Source organism: Panthera uncia (assembly GCF_023721935.1).
Source record: "Panthera uncia isolate 11264 chromosome A3 unlocalized genomic scaffold, Puncia_PCG_1.0 HiC_scaffold_12, whole genome shotgun sequence".
Classification (NCBI taxonomy): Eukaryota; Metazoa; Chordata; class Mammalia; order Carnivora; family Felidae; genus Panthera; species Panthera uncia.
Genome location: NW_026057579.1, coordinates 5,614,362 through 5,636,143, shown reverse-complemented (window position 1 = coordinate 5,636,143; position 21,782 = coordinate 5,614,362). Strand labels below are relative to the sequence as shown.

Genomic DNA, 21,782 nt, shown 5'->3' with positions numbered 1-21,782 from the left:
ACCCCATGAGGAAAGCACCGCGGGACAGTCTCGAACTACCAGTCCCGTGAGGCCCTGCGCAGGGAGCCGGCGGCGCGCCCGGGCTGTGACGCGCGCGGGGGACGGGGCGGGGAGCCGGAGGAGGCGGAGGCAGAGGTGGAGGAAGCCGGAAGTGGATCGGCCCGGGTCGGTCCGGGCGTTGCGGGTTTGGGGCCTGGGATCGCTCGGCTCCCGGCAGCTGCGGAGCCCCTGACAGAACTGAGCGGCGCCATACCGGCCCTGAGGTCTGCTGACCGGTGAGGAACAGGAGTCGGTGTAGGGGAGGCTCCTTTCTGGCCACAGGTCGCACCCCGAGAGGACTGTTTCCAGATCCCGGGTCCCCGATCCCCGCGGCCCAGCCCGGTCCTCTACCCCTCGGCACTCTCTGGCGGAGACCCCAGATCTTTCTCTCATCAGTAGCAGATACTAGCGCCTCTACTCTGGCCTGCCCAGACCTGGCCGGCCCTCATCCCTCTCCGGGTCCCTATTCCTCACCTCCGCATCCCCATTCCAGGGACCCTGTCCCCGCCCCCCCGACTCCCTGCAGCCCTCCTGTCTATGCTTGGCCCCAGGTCCCACCCCCTATTCTCGAGTGTGGGCCCTGACAGCGCTGCGCCAGCCCCCCCTTCCGTGAACCCAGTGCCTTGCTCTCCTCCCCGGGACAGGCAGGCTCAGCGCGCCCTGCGGAGGTCCGCGGCGAACAGCAGCGACCGCGGAGCGACGGCGGGCGGCCCCGGGCATGTACGCCCCCGGAGGCGCAGGGCTGCCCGGCGGGCGCCGGCGGAGGAGCCCTGGAGGCAGCGCTCTGCCCAAGCAGCCGGAGCGTAGTCTGGCCTCGGCTCTGCCGGGTGCCCTGTCCATCACGGCGCTGTGCACTGCCCTCGCGGAGCCTGCCTGGCTGCACATCCACGGTGGCACCTGTTCTCGTCAGGAGCTGGGGGTCTCCGACGTGCTGGGCTACGTGCACCCGGACCTGCTGAAAGGTGAGGGCGCTGCGCGCCGGCCCTCTTCTTTCTGAGCGATAGGGACATCCTTGGTGGAGAACAGAATGCGGTGCGGGCTGGAGCAGAGATAGCCAGGGGCAGGCACTTGGCTTTAAGAAAACACCCCCATTCTTGCCTGGTGTACATGCCCACCAGGTGGCTCTGTTTGGGGTCTGGCCCCTCATTAATTCTGATGTTATTCATCCAGGCACCTACTTCTTACGCCGTGCTAATCTGGACTGCTGTTATTTTAGGATTCTGCCTAAGGAAGGGCGCTGTATATCGAGAACTGATAAGGGTGCTAGTCATCACAATTAGCTGCCCCTTTATGAGGAACCTACGGAATATAGGAAGGTTTCTTGGGGGCAGCCAGATGGAGGGAGGAAGAGGAACTTTAGTGTGGCCAGCTTTCAATAGATATTTTAGAGTTCTATCATAACTGGGTTTTTGCTAGAGAAAAAGGGAGTTTATGGCATTTTCGATAACCAGAAGTCAGTTCCATTGCCCCCTCGGTAAAACAATCGGAATTTGTCTCTTGGAACCTTGACAAGCGGGTGGGCTCGAGTGAAGTAAGATTGCTTTGTTCTTCATCATGCTTCCTAGCCCGGTGGCCAGGAGAGGAGAAAGGGACTGTTCTCTTTACTTGGGCACAGAGGAGACCAAAATTTCCGGAGGTGGGTGTGGGCGTGGGGGGTGGGGGGGCTGTCCCAGGGAGCCTCATAGGTTATCCTGCCCAGCCCTGTCTCCAGTAATGAAAGTAAAGGCTGTGTGGTGGGAAGCAGGACTGCACTTGCCTGGCTTCAACCCCCAAAATGGTCAGAGAATCCCCAAAAGCCCTTAGTAACAGCACAGTTCATTACCTCCAAGGTCTTTTGAACCGTTTATGAAGGTCTTCATATTTTCTCCCTGGGCCACCCCCATCTGTGATGCATTCCAGATGTTTACTTCCCTATGTATCGGAAGCATTAGCTATCTCCACTTTGCCTCTTTAAGGATTCAGGCACTGGGATTTAGTGAAAAGGTCAAATTCTCTCCTGTGCTTTGGATTATATGCCACTTCTGCAGGCCTAGTCTGAAAAACCCTATCCTTAGAGCCTAATGTTGTCTTTCTCTAAGAGTTCTCTTGCTGTTTTGAATCTCTCTGGAGTTTTCGATGTTTTAGGATAGTTTTGTAGAGAACAGGATGGGGGTTTCTTGTTTACTTCTACATTTCACCGTGATGAAATTTGCTGGTTGGGCTCACTGAGACCCAAGTTATACACATGATGGAGGCCTCGTGACGTGCAGCTTTTTCTCTGGCGTGTAGCTGGTGGCAGAAAAGCCATCCAGCTTGAGTAGAGCCTGGATGGTTTTACCCTCAGCACACTACCTACCTTGGAGCACAGCTGCTGCCTTTCCATTACTTCATCTAGATCTTTGCCACTGATCATCTGCTGTTCCAGTGTAACCTGTCCCCTGCAAACTGGGAGAGAGTTCATGGTGCTTCCCCCCTTTCAAATCATTCCTGGAGAGGCTCACAGAATCTGTGTGATGGAGGGAGAGGCACTCTGGTCCCATGTCCTTATTTCAGAGGCCCAGCAAGCTGTGTCTGAGAGAAGTGAAGTGATCTCTCCAGGGTCACACAACTGGGGGCAGAGCTAAGGCTGCTGACATCTATCGAGTCCAGTATAAAATGATGCTGTCTCCTATGTTTCTTCACCTTTGTTTTACTTGAGTGTCATAGAGAATGATCTCATGAGTGTTCCACATTGGTGTGCATCCTTGTTAAAGGCATTTAAAAAATAAAAACAAATTCTTGATGCAGGTTCTCTTTTGTTGACGTATATATTTACCCTTTTTAAGTTTTTCAAGCCAGATTTGGTCTTTTATAAAGCATGTTACCTTAATCTTTACATTACATTTACTCATGCATTTAGCGATCTTACCCCGTGGATAGTTTCAACCTACTTTTCCGTGGCCACCTTGTTGGCCATTGCAAGCTAGGAACATGTGGGTGTCTATTAATAAGGAAGGTGCCAGTGGTACCTCATGAACTCTCAGAGAACAAGGCAAGGAATCAGGAGGTCCCTGATGGCTTCTCTTCTTCCTTTTCTCTGTACCTGTTGGGTTTTTGGTACCCCATGGGCCTTTAGACATGGGCTTTCCTGTGCAATTATGTTGATCCTTACGGCCTAACCCAAGTCCTAGCATGAAAGCCTGGGATATTCCATATCTCAGGAGGGAGCAGAGCTGCGGGGCACAGATCTGATGCCTATAGTTGCTACCAGAGGGAGAACAGGCCCTACCAGGTCTCTGCAGGTGAAGGGGAGTAGATGGGGCCGGCAGGCTTTGGAGCAGTGCCTTCCTGTTTCGCAGCCCCCCTTCTTGAGTGCTAGGCATTGTGCTAAGCACACTCCATGTCTGGCTTTAGTTTCTTCTGAATATGTTTCTTTGGTAAGTACTGTCCTAACGTCCTAACCTCACTTCACAAAGGTCTCAGGCTCAGGTGGTGGTGGACCTCCACTCTTAGCACCGTACTTTGTACACTCGAGGTTTCTTTTTCCTTCTATTGGAGCTGTCCAAGGCTTATTATCTCCCCATTCTAGTAGAGTTTTTCTCACAAGCCCAGCCAAAGCTGTGCTTCTTATCCCTCGTGGCCTCAGCATTCCAGCTCAAGTTGGTGATCCTGAGGCAAAGCCACTCACCCTCTTGCTGTCACTTGCAGAGCCCCAGAAGGCTTTGGCAAATGCTGGCTGGCTCAAAAGATTTGGTCCTGAATTCTTCCACTCTCCAGGGGGTGCCTGCTTCTCACACAGCTCTTCACCCTGGGCCCAGGTCCATAGATATGCTCAGACTGCTAGTGGCCCCAGGCAGCAGAGCCCCAGATAATTTTTCCTTCTGAGCCCCAGTCCCTGCTATCAAGTGTGGCCAGCAAAGGGCAGCTCACAGCTTCAGGAAGCATCTTTGGAGAATGAGGAAGTTTGGGATTTGAAGTCAATGAATCACAGTTGACAACAAGCCACGAAGATCAAGGCCCTTCCAGGGAGGGCCAGTGTGCCTGCTGAGTGGTGACTAATGCAGCTGGCACTTTCAATGCCTGCCGGGCCTGTCCCCAGAGGCAGCTCAGCTAGAACCTTTAGTATCTGTGGTAATACCCAGCCAGGCACTAGAGGGCCCTGTTGGAGTCCTGTGTCAGAAGCCTGTCTGGAAGCTAAAAAGTCACAGTGAGCTGTGCAGGTGGGATAGATGAACTCTGAGAAGGATTGGGGCAAGGGGGAAGTGCCTCTGACTCGCTGAGACTCCAATGAGGGGTGAAGGGATGGAGGATGAGACAGAAGAAGGGAACTGTCCAGAAGCCACTTTAACCCTCCTGCCTGCAGGAGGAGGGGGTGAGAGCAATGGGCAGGTAGACAGGAAGAGCCAGGGCCTTCAAAACAAATCCATCCCAGTGACTCACCAGTGACCTTGGGCAAAGTCAGTTCCTTGGGATCCTATTACACAGCAGCTGCCTTCTTCCCTGGTGACTGGAGGGGACAGTCAGCAATAATTACCAAAATAAACAGCACAACTGGAGAAGAGGATGTGTTCTCTGACTTACTAGAGTGTAGTAGACTGTACCACTGGTTTGAATTTAAAATTAGGACCCTGCCCCATATGCCATTTCTCTCCACAAATAAAATAATACTTGGGGCGCCTGGGTGGCTCAGTCGGTTAAGTGTCTGACTTCAGCTCACGTCACGATCTCACGTTCCGTGAGTTCGAGCCCCGCGTCGGGCTCTGGGCTGATGGCTCAGAGCCTGGAGCCTGCTTCCGGTTCTGTGTCTCCCTCTCTCTCTGCCCCTCCCCCGTTCATGCTCTGTCTCTCTCTCTCTCTCTCTCTCAAAAATAAATAAACGTTAAAAAATTAAAAAAAAAATAATACATACATAACATTTGGGGATTTTTTTTTTTTTTTCCTTTAGCAACCCTCAAGGGAGTGGATATTCGTTGCCCTCCCTGCCATACTGATGTCTGGCAGGGGAGGAGAGAAACAGACATTGAGATCCTGACCCTGGGAGAGTCTGAGCTGAGTTCTAAGCATGTCTGCAATAACTCTGCCTGGCTTTTCTGTGTGCTCGGAGACTCTCTGATGAAAGACTTCTTGGGATATGAGGCAGACTCCTGGGGTATCTGTAAACATCACTCCAAGGGAAGTTTATTTTATTTTTTAAAACACTTTTTGATGTTTATTTACTTCTTTCTTTATTTATTTTTGAGAGAGAGACACACACAGAGTGCAAGCCGGGGAGGAGCAAAAAACGAGGGAGATACACAAATCCAAAGCAGGCTCCAGGCTCTGAGCTGTCAGCACAGAGCCCAACGTAGGGCTCGAACCCACAAACCATGAGATCATGACCTGAGCCAAAGTCGGACGCCCAACCGACTAAGCCACCCCGGCGCCCCTACAAGGGAAGTTTGTATTTCGCTTCCCCACCATGCCTGAGGGTTTACTCACAGCTTTGGAGTAGAGAAAGGCGGTCATATTGAAACAAAACTCATTTGAATTTTGGGTCAAAAGCTCTTTCTCTGTACCACATTATCACTCTTGTGGGCAGATTCTCAGTCTGGCTTTAGTCGGCTCTTTCCCTGGCCCACACTGGCTGACGTGTGCAGAGGAGGAAGTACCAGTGGAAGGAGGAAAGGCACGCCGGGGATGACACAGCTGTGGCCCAGCCATAACAGCCCCAGTGCCGAGAGAGTGGGCCAGTGGCAGTCTGTACAGGCCCATTCCTGGCATGGTGTGAGTTGACTCTTTCGGCATACCCCTTCATAGAGGGAGCAGGTGTTACTGCTTTCATTTGCTAGATGAGAGAGCAGGGCAGTTAAGTGACTTGCTCAAGGTAACACAGAGTCTGTGGTCGGTCTAGGATTCGGTGCCTTTCTGGCGTCCCCACTGCTTTCAAGAGCCAGACCGATGGCTGCAGAAGCCCAGACCACACCGAGCAGGTTTTGCCCAGTGATTCCCACTTCTCATGGCTCAATGACCCAAGCCTTTCTTGCCTAGAAGAGCTTTCATGCTTCCAGCTGTTCCGTTAGTGAGCTCAGCAGCCACTGGCTCTGAGGATGGCTCGGACAGCATTCGTATTAACTTCTGACCCTTCGTTCAAATACCGCTCTTTAGGATTTGATTGATTACTTCCATTAGGAAAGAATGAAACGGCTAAGTCTGGTGCTTGATGATTCCAAGCCTCATGATGCAAGGGAGGCTGATGCGGGTTTGGAGTCTTAACTGTGCTGTGTGACCTGGAGGAAGTCCCTTGACCTCCTGGAGCCTCCGATTCCTCATCTGAGCTGTGTGATGAATCCCCCAGTGTGGAGTGAGGCTTACCTAAAGTAACACTTTTTTTTTTTTTTTTTTAAAGTAGGCTCTACACCCAATGTGGGGCTTGCATTCACAACCTCAAGGTCAAGAGTAACATGCTCTACTGATCAAGCCAGCCAGGTGCCCCAACTAAAATAATGTATGACCCATCTGTGCACACAGGCTATTCCTGGAGGGGTACACAAGAAACCACCAATAATATTTGTCTCTTGGGTGGGGCAGTTGGGCATTTGGAAGGGTAGGGACGTCCTCTCTGAAGGTTTTTATCACGTGCACGTCTTCGTTATTATTGAAATAAGTGTATTACAAAACATAAGACATAATAGGAGTATATATAATAAATGTATTTTTAAGGATGGTAATAAAACGAACATCCTGTACTCCCTATGCAGCCAAAGAAAGTGTCTGAAGCACTGATGTATTACTTCTTTCAGTTAAAACTAATTGTTAAAATTTAGTTGATTTTTTTCTTTAAGTTTATTTTTGAGGGAGAGAGAGCACGCGTGCACATGTGCATGCATGTGTGTGAGTAGGGGAGGGGCAGAGAGAGAGGGGGACAGGATCTCAGGCAGGCTCGGTGCTTTTCGCACAGAGCCTGATGTGGGGCCTGAACTCCGAAACCTCAAGACCTTGACCTGAGCCTAGATCAAGAGTCAGATGTTCAACCAACTGAGTCACCCAGGCACTCCGAAATTTGGTTTGTTTATTTATTTATTTATTTTGATAGAAAGTGCAAGTGGGGGAGGGGGAGGGAGAGAGACAGAGAGAGAGAGAGAGAGAGAGAGAGAGAGAGAGAGGACCCCAAGCGGGCTCCATACTCTCCGTGTGGAGTCCCATGTGGGACTCAAACACAGGAACCATGAGATCATGACCTGAGCAGAAGTCAGATGCTTAATCAACCGAGCCACCCAGGTGCTCCTAGTTGATTTTTAAGAACCACAATTAAAGCACCACTCAGAGTGTCTGGCCACATTAAGTAATGCTGCTGAAATCAGAACACAGCCTGCTGCAGCGCCGAGTGTGATGTAAGCCCTTACACCCTGCCGCTCTCAGGTTATTCTTGGAAGCACTAGAAGAACACTTTTGTCCCGTCCTGTCCCGTCCCTGCTATGTGCCGTGTGGAGCCCAAGAAGAACTGTCTCAGAGAGCTTTTAACAATATTCAAGCAAAGGCAGGAGACAGCCTCCTGCCTCCAGGAGCTTTTCTTTCAGTGAGGCCTGTGGGTTTCTAGACTCCTTCAGGCCATAGCGCTGTCTTAGGCGATGCAGGGCTGGGTTAAGCGAAGGCTGGTCCTGGTTGCTGGCAGAGCTCACTCATAGGCAAGCCTCTTAGCAGCAGACGGTTTCCCAGGCTGGATGATGGGACCCAAAACAGATGGTCAGCTGACAAGAGAGCGGCAGATAGCTCTGGGGCAGCTTAATGAATGATCTGCAGCCAGATGGAGGCATAGGAGTCCTGTGTGAGCTCAGCCAACATCTGCCGGGTGAATTCTGAGCCTGAGGCAGGGAATGCATGCTGTCACAAAGGCCCAGAGCCTCTTGGTCTGGTTCTTCAGGGTGGGAGGCCAGACCCTCTGCCCAAGATCCAGTGATGCCAGTGTCTGTTGGTTTGAGCCTGCCTTGTGGGGTTCAGGTCGTCTCTCCAGGTTCCTGGACTATTCTTCAGCAGTCCACTTTCCGTCATAGGTCTGGGGTCAGTGTTTCTTGGAATGTAAGGCCTGGCCCACCTGCCTGGGAATTACCTGGGCTGCTTGCTAAAATCCAGATCCCTAGGCCCTGCTTCAGGCTGAGAGCTCAGAATCTCTGGGGCCTGGGAACATGCTCTCAGCCAGCACCCTTGCGATTTTCATGTGAACTAGATTGATGACCATCATCCCACAGCCTGTCAGTGTCAGCCTCAGATCAAGACTCAGGAAAGAAGCCTATAGTCTAAGTCCTGCCGGCCCTTTCCAAATTGCCCTAAATCAGTTGGTGACCCATGGCCTAAATGAAAAAAGAATTTGCCCATGGTTAGAATAGAAGGGGGAGAGTTAGTGAAGGCCCATTTCTTTCTACCAAAGCCTGAAATGGTTTCTTCTTGGATGGGCCTTTATTCTATGTGATTCTGGGAGCTCTAGTAGTTTGCATAGATATACAATGGAACAGTGTTGTCTAGATGATTTTTTTTTTAATTTTTTTTTTAACGTTTATTTATTTTTGAGACAGAGAGGGACAGAGCATGAACGGGGGAGGGTCAGAGCGAGGGAGACACAGAATCTGAAACAGGCTCCAGGCTCCGAGCTGTCAGCACAGAGCCCGACCTGGGGCTCGAACCCACAGACCGCGAGATCATGACCTGAGCCGAAGTCGGCCGCTTAACCAACTGAGCCACCCAGGCGCCCCGATGATTTTTTTTTTTTTTTTAAAGAAGTTTCTAAAGTCCTAGAAGTTTGCTGTTTGTGTCTGGTGATGGTTGTCATCCTGGGACCTCCCTTCTCCATGACCCTGGGGACTCTGGACTCTGAGTGTTGGGGCTCTTGTTTCAGCATCTTCCTTTTTCTTGGTTCACTCCCTCGTTTGGGTAGAGCATGCACCCCTCAATAGCCTTGGCCTCATTTTAGAAGGTGTCGGGGGCTGTCAGTTTCGGAGTCTGTTAGGCTTTTGTGGTGTAAACTAATTGCTTCTTAGCTTTTCCCACATCTGGGAAAAGCTTATCTAGTGGGCTACTTGGGCTTACCTAGTACGTTAAGTCCATTCTGAGTAGTTCTAACTCCTTTTAATTTCCAGTTTCCAGAATTTTGTTTTGCCCCTCTCCTCTTTGTGTGGGTTTATGCCTTAAATTTTTTTTCTTTTGTTTTAGTAGCGTGCAAGGAGGGAGCAAAAATAAATGTGACTTACTAGTCTACCCTCTTTCCTGGTTTATTTAGCACTCTTCTAATTCTCTGTTTTTGTAAACTGCTTCAACTTCTTTTTGAACAAGGGAATGAATGAGCGGCTAGATAGACAGTCAACATTAATCGGCCTCTGGCCTTAGCCTCTTTGGCCGTCCCAGCTCAGAAGTCAGTGGGCTTTTCCTGCCAGCCCAAAGCACGCTTTTCGCAGAGTGGGTTACCATGTCAGGCTAATCGTCAAGGTCTTTACAAATGTTAGCAGAGGGTGGCAAGCACGAGGAAGTGGAGCCCTTCACTCAGGCTGATTTTGTTGGAAAGGGAAGAAGGACCTGAGGCTCATGGGAGCAGTGACCAGGGTTCCTGTCTGCTGTTCCATCTCCTGTGGAGGCCAGCTGGAGCAGGAGCCAAGACTGCTCGGTCCAGTACTCCCCTGGTTCCCCAGGACTGTGGTAGAGGGGGACAAACGCCTCCCAGCGGGAGGCTTTCTGCACCACGGTGTTGCTTGGGGCCCTGAAGATCTGGTTCTTCCCCTACAGACTTCTGCATGAATCCCCAGACAGTACTGCTCCTGCGGGTCATCGCCGCCTTCTGCTTCCTGGGCATCCTGTGTAGTCTCTCTGCGTTCCTCCTAGATGTCTTTGGGCCCAAGCATCCAGCTCTGAAGATCACCCGTCGCTATGCCTTCGCCCACATCCTTACAGGTACGCTTGGGCCTGCTCACGGTGGGGAAGGAACTGCCACAGGGCGGAGGCACCCCGTCTGGAGTTGCAGTTGGGGTCCTAGGGGCTTCTGTGAGCAGACACCATTCCAGATTCTTATTTCAGCTTTAGCCTTTCACAAAGCATGGAGTTGTAATAGCAGCTTGTTTCTTTCATTCGCATTTATGCCTGCCAGGGCCACAGAGCCACTCGGCCCAGCTGTGGAGAGGGAATATTGTTCGTATTCCACAAGAAATCTCTGTGCTCTCTAAGAACCGGAGTCGAAGCTCAGCTGGGGTTCACGGGGCCTGGCACAAGCAGGGAAGGAAACCGGGGTGTCTCACTGTATCTCCCCTGGAGTACCTGGTCTCATCGCCTTCTCTCTTCCTGCTTCCCTGCGTGCCACCTTTCTCTATTAGGTGCAGCCTCTGTCCTCCCTCATGACTGGGCTGCTGTGTTGATTTGACTTGTGGTGGTGCCGATTCCACCCCCAAACTGCATGAGCTGGTCTATCCCTTTCAAACACACAGTGACGTATAGCAGCCTGATATCCCAATTCCAAATTCTTGAGACGCAGAGACTCTGACTGGCCAAGAAGGGGTCGGGCCTCTGGGCCCAGCCCCAGCCCGAGAATTTTCCTGGCCAAGAGAGCTCCCCACTGCAGTGTCTGGAGCCGGGCAGGTTCTCTGAGAATGAGGTTTGGGCGGAGAGGCTGCAGTTGGTTCTTTGAGCATCCTGGCTGCAGGGTGCCTACTAATCCCCATGCTGTCGCTCTGTCCCCCAGTCCTGCAGTGTGCCACCGTCATCGGCTTTTCCTACTGGGCTTCTGAACTCATCCTGGCCCAGCAGCAGCAACATAAGAAGTACCATGGCTCCCAGGTCTATGTCACCTTTGCTGTTAGTTTCTACCTGGTGGCAGGAGCCGGTGGAGCCTCGATCCTGGCCACAGCAGCCAACCTCCTGCGCCACTACCCCACAGAGGAGGAGGAGCAGGCCCTAGAGCTGCTCTCCGAGATGGAGGAGAACGAGCCCTACCCAGCAGAGTATGAGGTTATCAACCAATTCCAGCCGCCCCCGGCCTACACACCCTAATGCCGGCCGAGGGCTTTCTGCCACAGCAGCCCCTCCCCACTCTGCGGCGCTTCTCACCCCCAGAGGAGCTCCTGTCCCCAGCAGGCCTCACTGGTAGGATCCTGACCATTTCACCAAACCTTCCCAGGAGAGACTCTGCCTTTAAGGTTGTTCATGTATCCCTGCTCTCGAAACCTGGGATTCGCAGATTTTATATAATGCACTGTTTCCCCTCTTGTCACCTTCCTGTCCCTTCGCGGTCACTAGTCATTACCAACCAGGGATGGTCATACAACTTTTCTCCCTTCATGGGCCGTATCTTCGAAACCGGGACTTTCCTTGGGATGCTGCTGACAGTGGACAGTCCCAGATAGAAGTGTCAGCAGGTGCAAAGGGAAAGGGGGCTATGCCCTGCAGGCTTACTTCATAACAGTCCGTATTTGTCCCACAGTTGTAACCCTGGACTGACCCCACCCCCCCATTCCTTCTTGGAGGGCCCCAGTACCGGGCCGTCCACTCCACGGAATTCTCTGCACTTTAGTCTTTGGACTTCCCATTACGTGTGTTCTGGTTTTATGGGAAGAAGGAATTGCTGTCGGGAAGCAGAGCCAGTGCTCTCCCCGCCCTGCCCTTGCTTGGGTGACTGGAGCCCAGGCAAAGAGAGCAGCAGCTGGCGTGGGCCCGAGGCCCCCCTGGTGCCCATAAAGGATCAGAGTGAGGGGGGCCAAATCTCCCTAGCCCCTTCACCTTTTAAAACGTGAGTGGTTTTAGAAGGATTAAGCAAAACAACCAACAGCAACAATATTGTTTTTAAACTAGCGACAAGACTGTTGTCGTTTTTTCAGACACGTATCCCATTCCTTTTGGCTCCGCAGTGTTTGGGGCCACCACTCCTCCCAGGTAGGTCCTCCCTGAACCTCTCCCAGCAGAATGCAGCCTCTTCCCTTGCTCCCTCCCCTGCAGTGACCCGGCTCCCTGGGCCCTTCCTGTGGAACCCAGAGCCCCGGCAGCCCCCGAGGGGCTGAGGACTGTGGCCTGGCTGGCCGGCCAGCGTGGTGCTCCTCAGGACTGTGGCACTGAGATGTAACCTGGCCTCCGTGCAGGAACAGGGGCCACAGTAGGGCAGGAAACCCGCCACTCTCCACATAGGAACCGCCACCAGTGGGGTCCCATCGCGTGAGGTGTCAACACCACCCTGTCGGACTAACGGACCTGGCTGTGTTCTTCAGGCTCAGTGTGTCCCCTGGACTGTGACTTGGGGCAACGGCTTGCTGCATGCCCCTCTTCTCTTCTCGAATATACTCTGTCTGGTCTAGGAGTGTGCCGCTGGCTCTTCCTTGCCCAGCCATCACTCTGGCTATCCTGTTTGCCACGCATAGCTTTGGGTCTGGCTGGAAACTCTGCCCTGAGATCTGGGGCACAAGTGGGAGAAACGTGAGAGATCTTCAGTGTGGATCCAGATGGCCGGGCTTCTTTGGAATCAGTGTCCAATGCCGAGCTGAAAAGCAGATTGGATCCCAATTTCCTTTCACGGGCAACAGACCGAACAAGACCGGAGAATGGATACCACTGTTGAGTTGGGGCTAGAAAGGGACTGTCTTGTATCTCGTCCTTCTTCAGCCTGTCGTCCTGGGGACATCTGGACAGATGCCTGCGTGGGAGGTGAAGACTATGTCTGTGCACGAGTGAGCGGCTGCCTGGAGTTCACTGTGATGCCAGCGTGTGTCCCATGGTGACTCTCACACTCTTCCAGACTTTTCGGCAAGAAAGACCGCAGTATGATACCTGAGCACAAAGCCAAGGAGCTAAATTAAGTCTTACGTCTGTCTGTAAAGTCCGAGTTTGCCTTTGGCAGATCTCCAGGGTGTGGCCAGCTCTCTCAGACCGTGGGTGTCCAAGCAGGCAGACCAAGAGACCGGGCACCAAACACGCATGCCAAAGTGACCAGTCATCTCATGAGGACCCAGACATGACCCTGTGGACCGTTCCATGTGATTTGGAACCCACTTTTTATTAGCTCCCCATACCTCTGGCCTTTCTCTTTTTCCCTGCCATCCTGACACTGATAGTTTGTCATATATATCCCCCTGGTTGTGTTTTTTTTTTTTTTTTTCTAAAAAAAAAAAATTAAAAAGCAAAACAAAACAAACTACAAATAAGAATGTAAATGCCAGTGGCTCCCTGTCATTTTTCTGTTGCAGTTTCCCTGATTTGGTTTGTTCCCTTCCTCTTAGAGAAGCAGGAGAAATTGATGAAGTGTGTAATCAAATAAAAAGAAAAGAAGGGACTTGCATGTGCTTACTCCATGCAAGGCATTTTCACCCCTAAGACCCCCCCCCTAATCCTGAGACCTTCCACACCAGGGTCCCAAGGGTAGGAGCAATAGACACCTCCAGCCCGGTCCCTGTCTTCAGACCCTGAGCTCTTCTCTGCAGCTGCTGGTTAGCTGCAGAAGAGAAAGCTGCTTCTGAACCCCAGCCATGATGCGGAGAGAAATAGACTTCTTCAGAGCTAGGACTTGGAGAAGTTGCTGCACTTCCTTTTGAAACCACAGGGAATGATTACTTACTTACAGGGAGAGGCATGCGAGTGGAGACAGTTCCAGGAGTGTAACTTGTAGAAGGATCCTGCCTTTAGTGTCCACGCCTCACGTGGCTACCCATCTTCCCTTCGTTCAGCCGACACACTAGGCCAAATGTATATCATGGCAGAAGGGTTTAGGGCTCCCTTTGAGGAGCAGCCTGTTTAGGTGTTCTTTTTTTTTTTTTTTTTTTTTTTTTCCCCTTTGGAAGAATACACATCTTTCCTGAAAGCTAGGATGTGCTCTGTCTCATCTCATTTCAGATCTTTACAAATGGCCCGTGTTGTATATGAGGCGCCCTTAGGCACCATGAGAAGAAACAAGATGACCAGTGGCCCCCGTCTCCAAGAATTTTGTATTCTTAGTTCAGGAGATGGTCTTGTTCACAAACAGGCAGTGAAGTAAGTGGTCTAATGGACAGTTGGGGAAAGTGCTGTGTCAAGAGGGGAGGCTGGTTATGACTTGAGCGATTACAAAAGGCTTCACGGAGGAGGGCACCTTGAACCAGGCTTACCGTGAGAATTTGGAGGTAGGGCGTGGGGAGTTCCCACTGAAGGAATAGCGAGCAGAAGCACAACTGGAGGCCCGGATGTAGTGAGAGAAGAGGTTAGAAAGGTGAGAGGCCCATTGAAGGCACTAAAAGCAGTGGGGAATCCTGGAAAGGTTTTGAGAAGAGACAGGAGGGATCCAGGTTTCTTTTAATGACTGGTGACAGTGTGACGGAGGCCCAACTCCTGTTAAGTGTCAGAGCCTGAGGGTGTGGGAAATGGGAAGTGGTGTGGGGGCCTGGAAGCTTGCGGAAGGGGAAGAGACCAATCTCATGGCATGGAGGCAGAGTCAGCAGTGTGGGCTTAGAAGGGCTCACAGATGAGAAGATGCAGGATGCGAAGGGCAGCAAGGAGAGAACCTTGGAGAACGGAGGAAGAGGTGGTTGGGTCTTGGGGAAGAGCAGTTTTCTTAAAATAACTAGAGAATCTTCAGCTGACATCGCACCCACAGATGTCTACACCATCAGCCACTGAACTCAGGTCACAAGGTTCTGTGGGGAGACAAAGGAACTAAAAAACTTTTTGGCCCTTGTTTCCAAATAGCCCGAAATCTTCTCCCCTGCATTTTTTTCTGGGAGTGGCATTTTAGTTAACGTTTGGGAGGCACGTGGAGGGGAGAAAATGACTCTTTGAATGGTGTACCTAAAGTGAAGGCTCTCTATTAGGTGCCCACTTTGAGAATTAATGTAACAGTTCCTCACTTTGGGGAAAACGCTTGGCTTTGCTGCTGTGGGCAGGGGAAGTTTCCTCAGGAGAGATTTCAGCGGTTTCTTAAAGCACAAAGATTTATGTTGGCCTGGTCTGCCCACTCAGCTGAGTGGGAAAAAAAACCACAGTGAATGGTGAGGGGCTTTGTAACATGAGTTCAAGAAGACATAGAGGCCCCTCAGCCCTTTGGACAACCATGTCTCTGGAGAGTTTGGTGATGTAAAACTTTCAAAGAGACATCTGTGGTTCCATCTTACTTAAGGGCTTGGAAGGCTCTGAGAATGGGGCTGGAGTTACCGGGCCTGCAGGCAGCCCTGTTTGGAAGCTTCCAGTTCTCTTGGTCTCTGTAGCAAAAATGGCAGCTAGCCTTGTAAAGGACCTTCCCTTAATGGCGAGGTCTGACAAGACCCTGTAACTCGGTCCTCCACCTTGGTGTTACCTTCCTCTTGGGGTTCTCTCACCCAGATTTCTGGTGCCCCAACTATTGGCAGAGAGGTTCCTTGTGGAATAACACTGGGGTGGTGGGTGGGTTTTGTTTTCAAAAGGGAAGGCCATCCCTTATTCATGCTTTCCCACCTGTTTGCTTCCTTGTGCTCTAGTAAGAGTGGTGAGAGAAATTTGTGCATATGTTCACTTGAACACACAGACTATTAGGTTGCACAGGCCTTATGTCTTGTTTTTTACATTACTTCGTTAGGGGCAGGGAGGCTTGCTTTCTTATGCAATGTTCACTCACCAAATGAACATAGTGTGCTTTGTGAAGGATGCAAATATATGAATTCATACGATCCTCGTTCTTGAGGGCCTTCTAGTCCAGCTGTCAGGAAAGAGGAAATCTACAAGACCTGCAGAGACCTGACAAAAGCAGTTTGATGCCCCTTGAGACTAATGGTCTCGGAAGGCTTCATGAAGGAGAGACTTAATACAGGCATTGAAGAATGGGCAGGTTCTCATGAGAATAATGTAATCAATGGTGTGACAGTAAGAAAGGGACAGGCTTTGGGGGGGGGGGGAGCAATGAGTCAGTGTTTTGAAGTGGTGATAACCCACAGGAGGAGAGTAATAAGGTGGAGGGATCCAGCCCGTGAGGGCCTGGAAAGCAAAGGTTTTGTCAGAATACTTACAGCTCCAAGATACAGAACTCTTAACACAGAACTATCTTAAATGGAATTAATTTATTGGTTTGCATAACTGAAACAGTGACTTGGCGGGATCCAAGTACTCAAATGATGATGTCAAGACACTATTTCTCTCTCTCTCTCCGTTCTTCTCATGGGCTCAGGTAATTTCTCCCCAAAGGTGGTGAAGATGGTCAAAGCAGCCCTAGGCTGTTACTAATCTCTTGTTTAAGGACCGGGATGTCTCTTTTGTCGAAGGGATTTTGATCTGGTTCTGGAAGACTTGACCTGAAGTGCTTTGGCCTGGCAGCTCAAGCTGTATCCTTGATGACAAGAACACGTTTTCCTGAATTGTTTTTAGGTTGTGAATTAGGGGAAACTGCCTGCTATGAAAAGATCTCACATACGGATGGATGAATAAGTGGATAAATGTTGTAAATACTTTCCGTTCTAAATAATAGATGAATAGAGCTTTGGGTTACATACCATTTTGAAGCAAGGAGAAGGCAATTACTGCTGCCTCTTAGCCTGACCATTGGAACCCAGGGTTTGCATCAGTCTTAGACAACTTACTTTCCAAGTACTGGGGAAAAGGGACCAAGGCATGGGCATCAAATCCTAATTAATTTAGAGTGGGCCCATTTAACTCTCTGGGGAATGCCTGAGAAGTGATTTTTACAAATGCTGCTAAACCAATAAATTGGTGCTTCCTAACTGCCAGATCCCCAAACCGGGAGAGATTATGTCTAGTCTAGGACCTGGAGCCTGCATGAGGAACCTGCCACGAGGAAGGATGGGTCAGAGGGCAAGGGCATCTGCTAAGGGATACCAGAGAAAGACATCTGGAGAGGGGAGTATTCAGGGCCCCTAGCACTTTCTAGGCAAAGAGAGTCCATGAGCCGACTCCCAATACCAGTTCTCTGGACAGACAGACTGTATTGATCTTGAGGACAGAGTTGGGTTCCCTGGGCAGCAGACTGTGAGATAAAGATTAGCATGTGATGTGGTACTGGGGGTGTTCTCTGGTTCAACACCTATGGAGAAAGGGAAGGAAGCAGTCCTGGTCAGAGGGAGAAAGTGGGGTGCAAAGTCATCTCCACAAAGGCCTGACCCCACAGAGTTCTGAAGCTGGGATGATGGCCTTTTGAGTTGTCCTGAATTGGGGTGGGGGGACCAGGCCTTTATATGCTGGCTTCAGCGAGTCACTGGATGCATGCCCCAGAGAGGAAGGTGTTACCTCGGGCGAGGAAGCTCCATCACATGAGGGCAATTCCTAGAGGACTGATAACTGAGGGCTGTCAGCCAACAACACTCAAAGTACCTAGGAACAAGAAGCTCTTCAGTCATGAAGGTGGACCTGCAATGGCATATCATGGTGTCCACTGTTCCTTCTGTTTGCTACTCAGATCCACTTCTTTGCGTAAGTTTTGGGAGCAGCTGGATTTTTCTGCAGGAAGCCGATGGTTCATGGGATAAGCCACGTTTCCCCCAACAGCTGGTCTTGAGGCCCCAACTAGATAACATCATCTTCCTCTTCTATCCATTTTAGATGCTTCTCACCCTCAGGAAGCACTTAAGCTGAGTGCCTAGTCACGGTGTCCTTTTCTGGCCATAGTTGCTGCACTTCTCTATTTACTCTCAACATTGAGCAATGGGGTAACAAAGACACAGCCAGCTGGACTGTCTGGGTGCTAACAAAGTATCTTCCTCTTTGCTCCCATTGTGTAACTGTAGCCCTGGCTCTTCCTGCTAATCAGGGTCAATTACTGCTGCTAGGATGGTGACGCCTGCTCCTTGCCTGCTGGTCCCTTGGCATAAGGGGCTCAAAGTGTCTGGTGGCACCTGAAGGTTAAAGTTCAATGGGATTTTTGTTATAGCCCCTGATGAAAATACTCCCATTTTGGGAACCAGGGCCTCAAAACCCTCAAAGTTCACAGGTGCAGTGAGAAATACCCAATGGGATCACTGGGCTTAATGGTACGTGAAGCCACTCCTACTTCCACCACTTGCTTCTGGACCTGTCTGTTCTTATTGGGACACAGCACCATACTGACTGTTGACAGAGTGTACATGGTGTCATGGAAGGTGGTACCCTATCTTTAGTTGGTATCATCTCTGTGCTGGAACCTCAGCTATGCCTTTACAGTCCACTCCTTCTCTCTGTTCATGCTGGCATCTGGATGGTATAGAATGTGATAAGGCCAGTGGATCCCATGGTCACGTGCCACGGTCATGCCTCCTTTGCTGTGCAATGAATGGGTCCTTTGGTCTGATGCACTGTTATATGGGATCCTATGTCAATAGGTCAGACATTCAGTAACACTCAAAAGACACTGGTGCTGGCTGAGACCCTGCAGGCAGAAAAAGCAAACGCCCAGAATGTAGCAATTTCAGTCAAATAAATTGTTGCCTTTTCGAGGATGGAGCGTATCCAACGCAGTCAACTTGTCATCCAGCCTGGTTGCTCTCCTTGAGGAATATTGCCATTTGGGGGGCTCAGCACTGGCTTAATTGCTGCTAGTTTGGGCATTCAGCAGTGGCCTCAGCTTTTGCGAGTGGAGCCTATGTTCTTGGATCCATGTATTACTCCCATTCCTGCTACCATGGCTGCTCCATTCACATACCCATTGTGCTGGTACTGAGGTGGCTGATAGCATCTGGGGGCCATCAACTGGTAAGTTATTCTTCCTACTTGTTCTTTAGAGCCTCTTTCAGGGTAGATACTCTCTGCAGGGCATCTGTACACTTCTTGTCTACTCAGAGTCCACCTATATACTCCTCTCTCTCTCAGACCTTTTGTTTTTTTTTAAGTTTATTTTTGACAGAGACAAAGACAGCATGAGTGGGGAGGGGCAGAGAGTAGAGACAGAGAATCCCAAGCAGGCTTCATGCTACCAGTGCAGGGCCCAATGCGGGGCTTGACTCACAAAACCGAGATCACGACCTGAACAAAAACCAAGAGTTGGACACGTAATCGACTGAACCACCCAGGTACCCTTCTCCCAGACCTTCTTGTCTGTTTTTTTTTTTCATGTGCACTTATTTTTGAGAGAGAGCAAGTGAGCCCATGTCGGGGGGTGGGGGGGGAGGGTAGAGAAAGATGGCGACACAGAATCTGAAGCAGGCTCTAGACTCTGAGCTGTCAGCACATAGTCTGATGCAGGGCTCAAACTCATGAGCTGTGAGATCATGATCGGATGCTCAGCTGACTGTGCCACCCAGGTGCCCCTTTTTGTCCATCTTTCTTTCTCCTGCCAGGTCCCCAGTCAACCAGCCAAGTCAACTGCCAGTGCTGTGAGTCCATACATATTTTAACTACTGCTACATTTCCACACAAAGTGAATGGCCAGGTGCACCACTGAGGATTTATCCTTTGGGAGAATTTTCCTGGTCACTGTCTTTCAGGATCACCTCAGGGTGGGGCTATAGTACAGACACAGTTCATTTTCTACTTGCATCCATGTACCATTCAGACCTATCAGCAAATTAAATTTTGCTTTTTTTCCTTGTTAGCTGATCAAAGGGACCTCACTTCCTATGTAACCATAGGTATGAGTTGAGGGCAGAGGCATTGGTGCAAAAACGGTAAGTGACACGAATGTCTAGGTCATCTGCTGGTAGAGCTTACTTGTGCCCCTGATCCTGTCCATACCCAATTCTGGATGTACTACTTCTGTCCTGCTATGAATTATTGCTGGGCCTATTTAACTTTATGTTTTAGTAGGTCTAAAGGGCAGAACCTAACTTACACAAGAAAAGCTCATGATGAAGAATTTGGGGCCAACAAAAGTATACAAAGGGAATAGTTTTTCAACTTGTTCTGGGGATACACAAGCAAAAAGTTTGTTGATAACGGATTGGAAGGGAGGTCAGGCTAGAGAATACTGTTAGGGCCTCAACAGAAAAGTAGAAGAGAGAATGGTGTAGAAGAAATTGATCTCTAAAATTCTAAAGTGGAAGAATTGGTAAGTTGGTACAGAAATGGAGACAGCAAGCATATTTATGCCATCCTTTTAAAAAACAAAATCATAGCTGTGAAAGGAAGGAGAGAGGTGGCATCTGAAAAGAGGATGAGTTAAAGGTCTTTTTCTCAAAGCTTTTTTGAAGATGGACTTATGTTTATGTACTGAAGGAAGAGGCAGTAGAGATGGAGAAAATGGCTAGATTTGAGGGTTAGAGGGGCTCAGCTGAAGTTCTTGAGAACTCATTTTGATAAACAAAACAAAAACAGAAAAGAAAAAAGAAAAAAACCCCCAAAAAAGCAGAAGTGCTAAGCTTTTAATCAAGGGAGCAAGACAGTAGGAGAGTTCAACCTCTCTCCACACAGCCCCCTCCTGGCCATCACTGGGAAAATCCTGACTCAAAGTTTCAAATACTATTTTCTGTTATATACCCATTTCTCCTTACCTGCTTTCTGGGGAAAATAAATATCAATACCAATCCCCAGAGTAAAAGCAGACAGTCTGGATAGGATAGATCTAAACTTCAGCTTCCAGTAAAGTTTGATTTTTTTTCTCTTTTTAGATTAACATTTTTTATTAATCTCTGCAACGGTTCAACTAGCTACAGTAAGAGTAAAATTTCTAAATGCATGGTCTTGGAATGAGCACAACCCCTTTTGTAGCAAGACGTCCTTTTACATACATTTTCTCGTCCCTAAGGTACCTGTAAGAAAAAAAAAAAAGGAAATAATTTAGTGTAAGGTTTTCCTACTGGACATCCAACAGTTGTATTAATGAGATGGGTACAGATTAGTAATCTGATGGCTTTCGAGAGCGTTTAGCCAGGGTGTTCACGGGTGGTGCACAGTAGGTTTTAGACCTGTTTACCTTCTCACGCTAACATCTTTGAGTCAAAGAGAGTGGGACAGCTACTACGCGAACTAGGGCATCTGTCCCAAGTAACTCCATTCTGCTGCCCTTTTACCAAAAGGTTTTTCAATTTCCAGACTGTGACAGGCCACCTGCCCACGTAGCTCTCTGTAAAGTGTCCTAGGCTCTAAGGATGCCACATCGGCCCACTCTAGCGACGTGGGGTTCAGAGAGATGAGTGCTACGACTCCGACCCTCGGAGACCATCCCAGTACCTTTGGTTATTAAAAGCGCTTCCGGGAGAGGCCAGCCGGAGAGATCGAAGAAGGTATTGATGGCAGCTGCTTCTAGGCCTCAGCAAGGTCTCCATTCACCAAAGGAGTCTACACCGTCCCGCCCTCTCCCCACCCGAACCTGGACACCCCCAGCGTCCCGCAGAGGCAATACCAAGACCCCATTCCACCCAAGATTCAAAGTAGTGAAACAGGAGACGCTCCCCCGCCTCTCAAACCAATTGAGCACTGCGCAGGACTCTAACTGACACCTGGTCGCGCCCCCCCGCGGGGTGGGGTCTTTTGGTCGGAATATGGCGGCGGCGGCGGGGTCTACGGGTCACTCTCCGAGGCGCCCTTGACTGGCTCTCCGCCGCGCCACCTACCTTGCTAGCTAGGGGCCCGGCGCGCTACACGAAGGGGCGGGAAGGAGCGCTGACGAGCACTGGGCAGCGCCAATCAGCACCGAGGAGTCCGGACCGCGCCCAATCAGGAGCCGGGTGGCCACGAAGGGGGTAGGTTGCAGGCGAGCAGCGCATGTGGCGGACGCCGAACGCCCGGGACCTCACCTGCTGCTGCGACTGAGCCGCCCACCTCGCTGCTTCCCGAGCGCTGCACATCAGGGCCCCGGTGCCGGCTTGAGGACGCCAAGGAAGCAGGGAGCCAACAACGCTGACCGGCTGTTGGCCTGCCGCGTTCGCGGCCTGAGCCCAGGAAGGCCTCTTGCAGAGGTTGCGGGGCCACCCCCGCGACTGTGCCATGAT

At 50.5% G+C, this 21,782-nt stretch overlaps 1 protein-coding gene and 1 long non-coding RNA gene across 2 annotated transcripts; one reads left to right on the top strand and one right to left on the bottom strand.

The window, feature by feature from the left end:
• The first annotated feature begins 118 nt into the window (after positions 1-118).
• On the top strand, positions 119-11,798 carry TMEM127 (transmembrane protein 127). Its single transcript, XM_049652223.1, has 4 exons — positions 119-275; positions 684-1,001; positions 9,748-9,912; positions 10,694-11,798. Exons 2-4 carry the CDS (start codon positions 758-760, stop codon positions 10,999-11,001), a joined length of 717 nt encoding a protein of 238 aa, XP_049508180.1. The 5' UTR covers positions 119-275; positions 684-757; the 3' UTR covers positions 11,002-11,798.
• An 8,633-nt stretch (positions 11,799-20,431) lies between these two features.
• LOC125937488 (uncharacterized) lies at positions 20,432-21,648 on the bottom strand. Its single transcript, XR_007462395.1, has 2 exons — positions 21,588-21,648; positions 20,432-20,600 (listed from the first exon to the last, which is right to left on the bottom strand). It is a non-coding gene; the product is annotated as an uncharacterized LOC125937488 (long non-coding RNA).
• Between the last annotated feature and the right edge of the window lie 134 nt (positions 21,649-21,782).

What these genes read in the sequence shown, in the direction of transcription:
- TMEM127 (XM_049652223.1), top strand. Translation starts at nt 758, where the DNA reads ATGTACGCCCCCGGAGGCGCAGGGCTGCCCGGCGGGCGCCGGCGGAGG. An exon ending in GCACCCGGACCTGCTGAAAG is followed by an intron (nt 1,002 to 9,747) that starts GTGAGGGCGCTG and finishes CTTCCCCTACAG; the next exon opens with ACTTCTGCATGAATCCCCAG. An exon ending in CTTCGCCCACATCCTTACAG is followed by an intron (nt 9,913 to 10,693) that starts GTACGCTTGGGC and finishes TCTGTCCCCCAG; the next exon opens with TCCTGCAGTGTGCCACCGTC.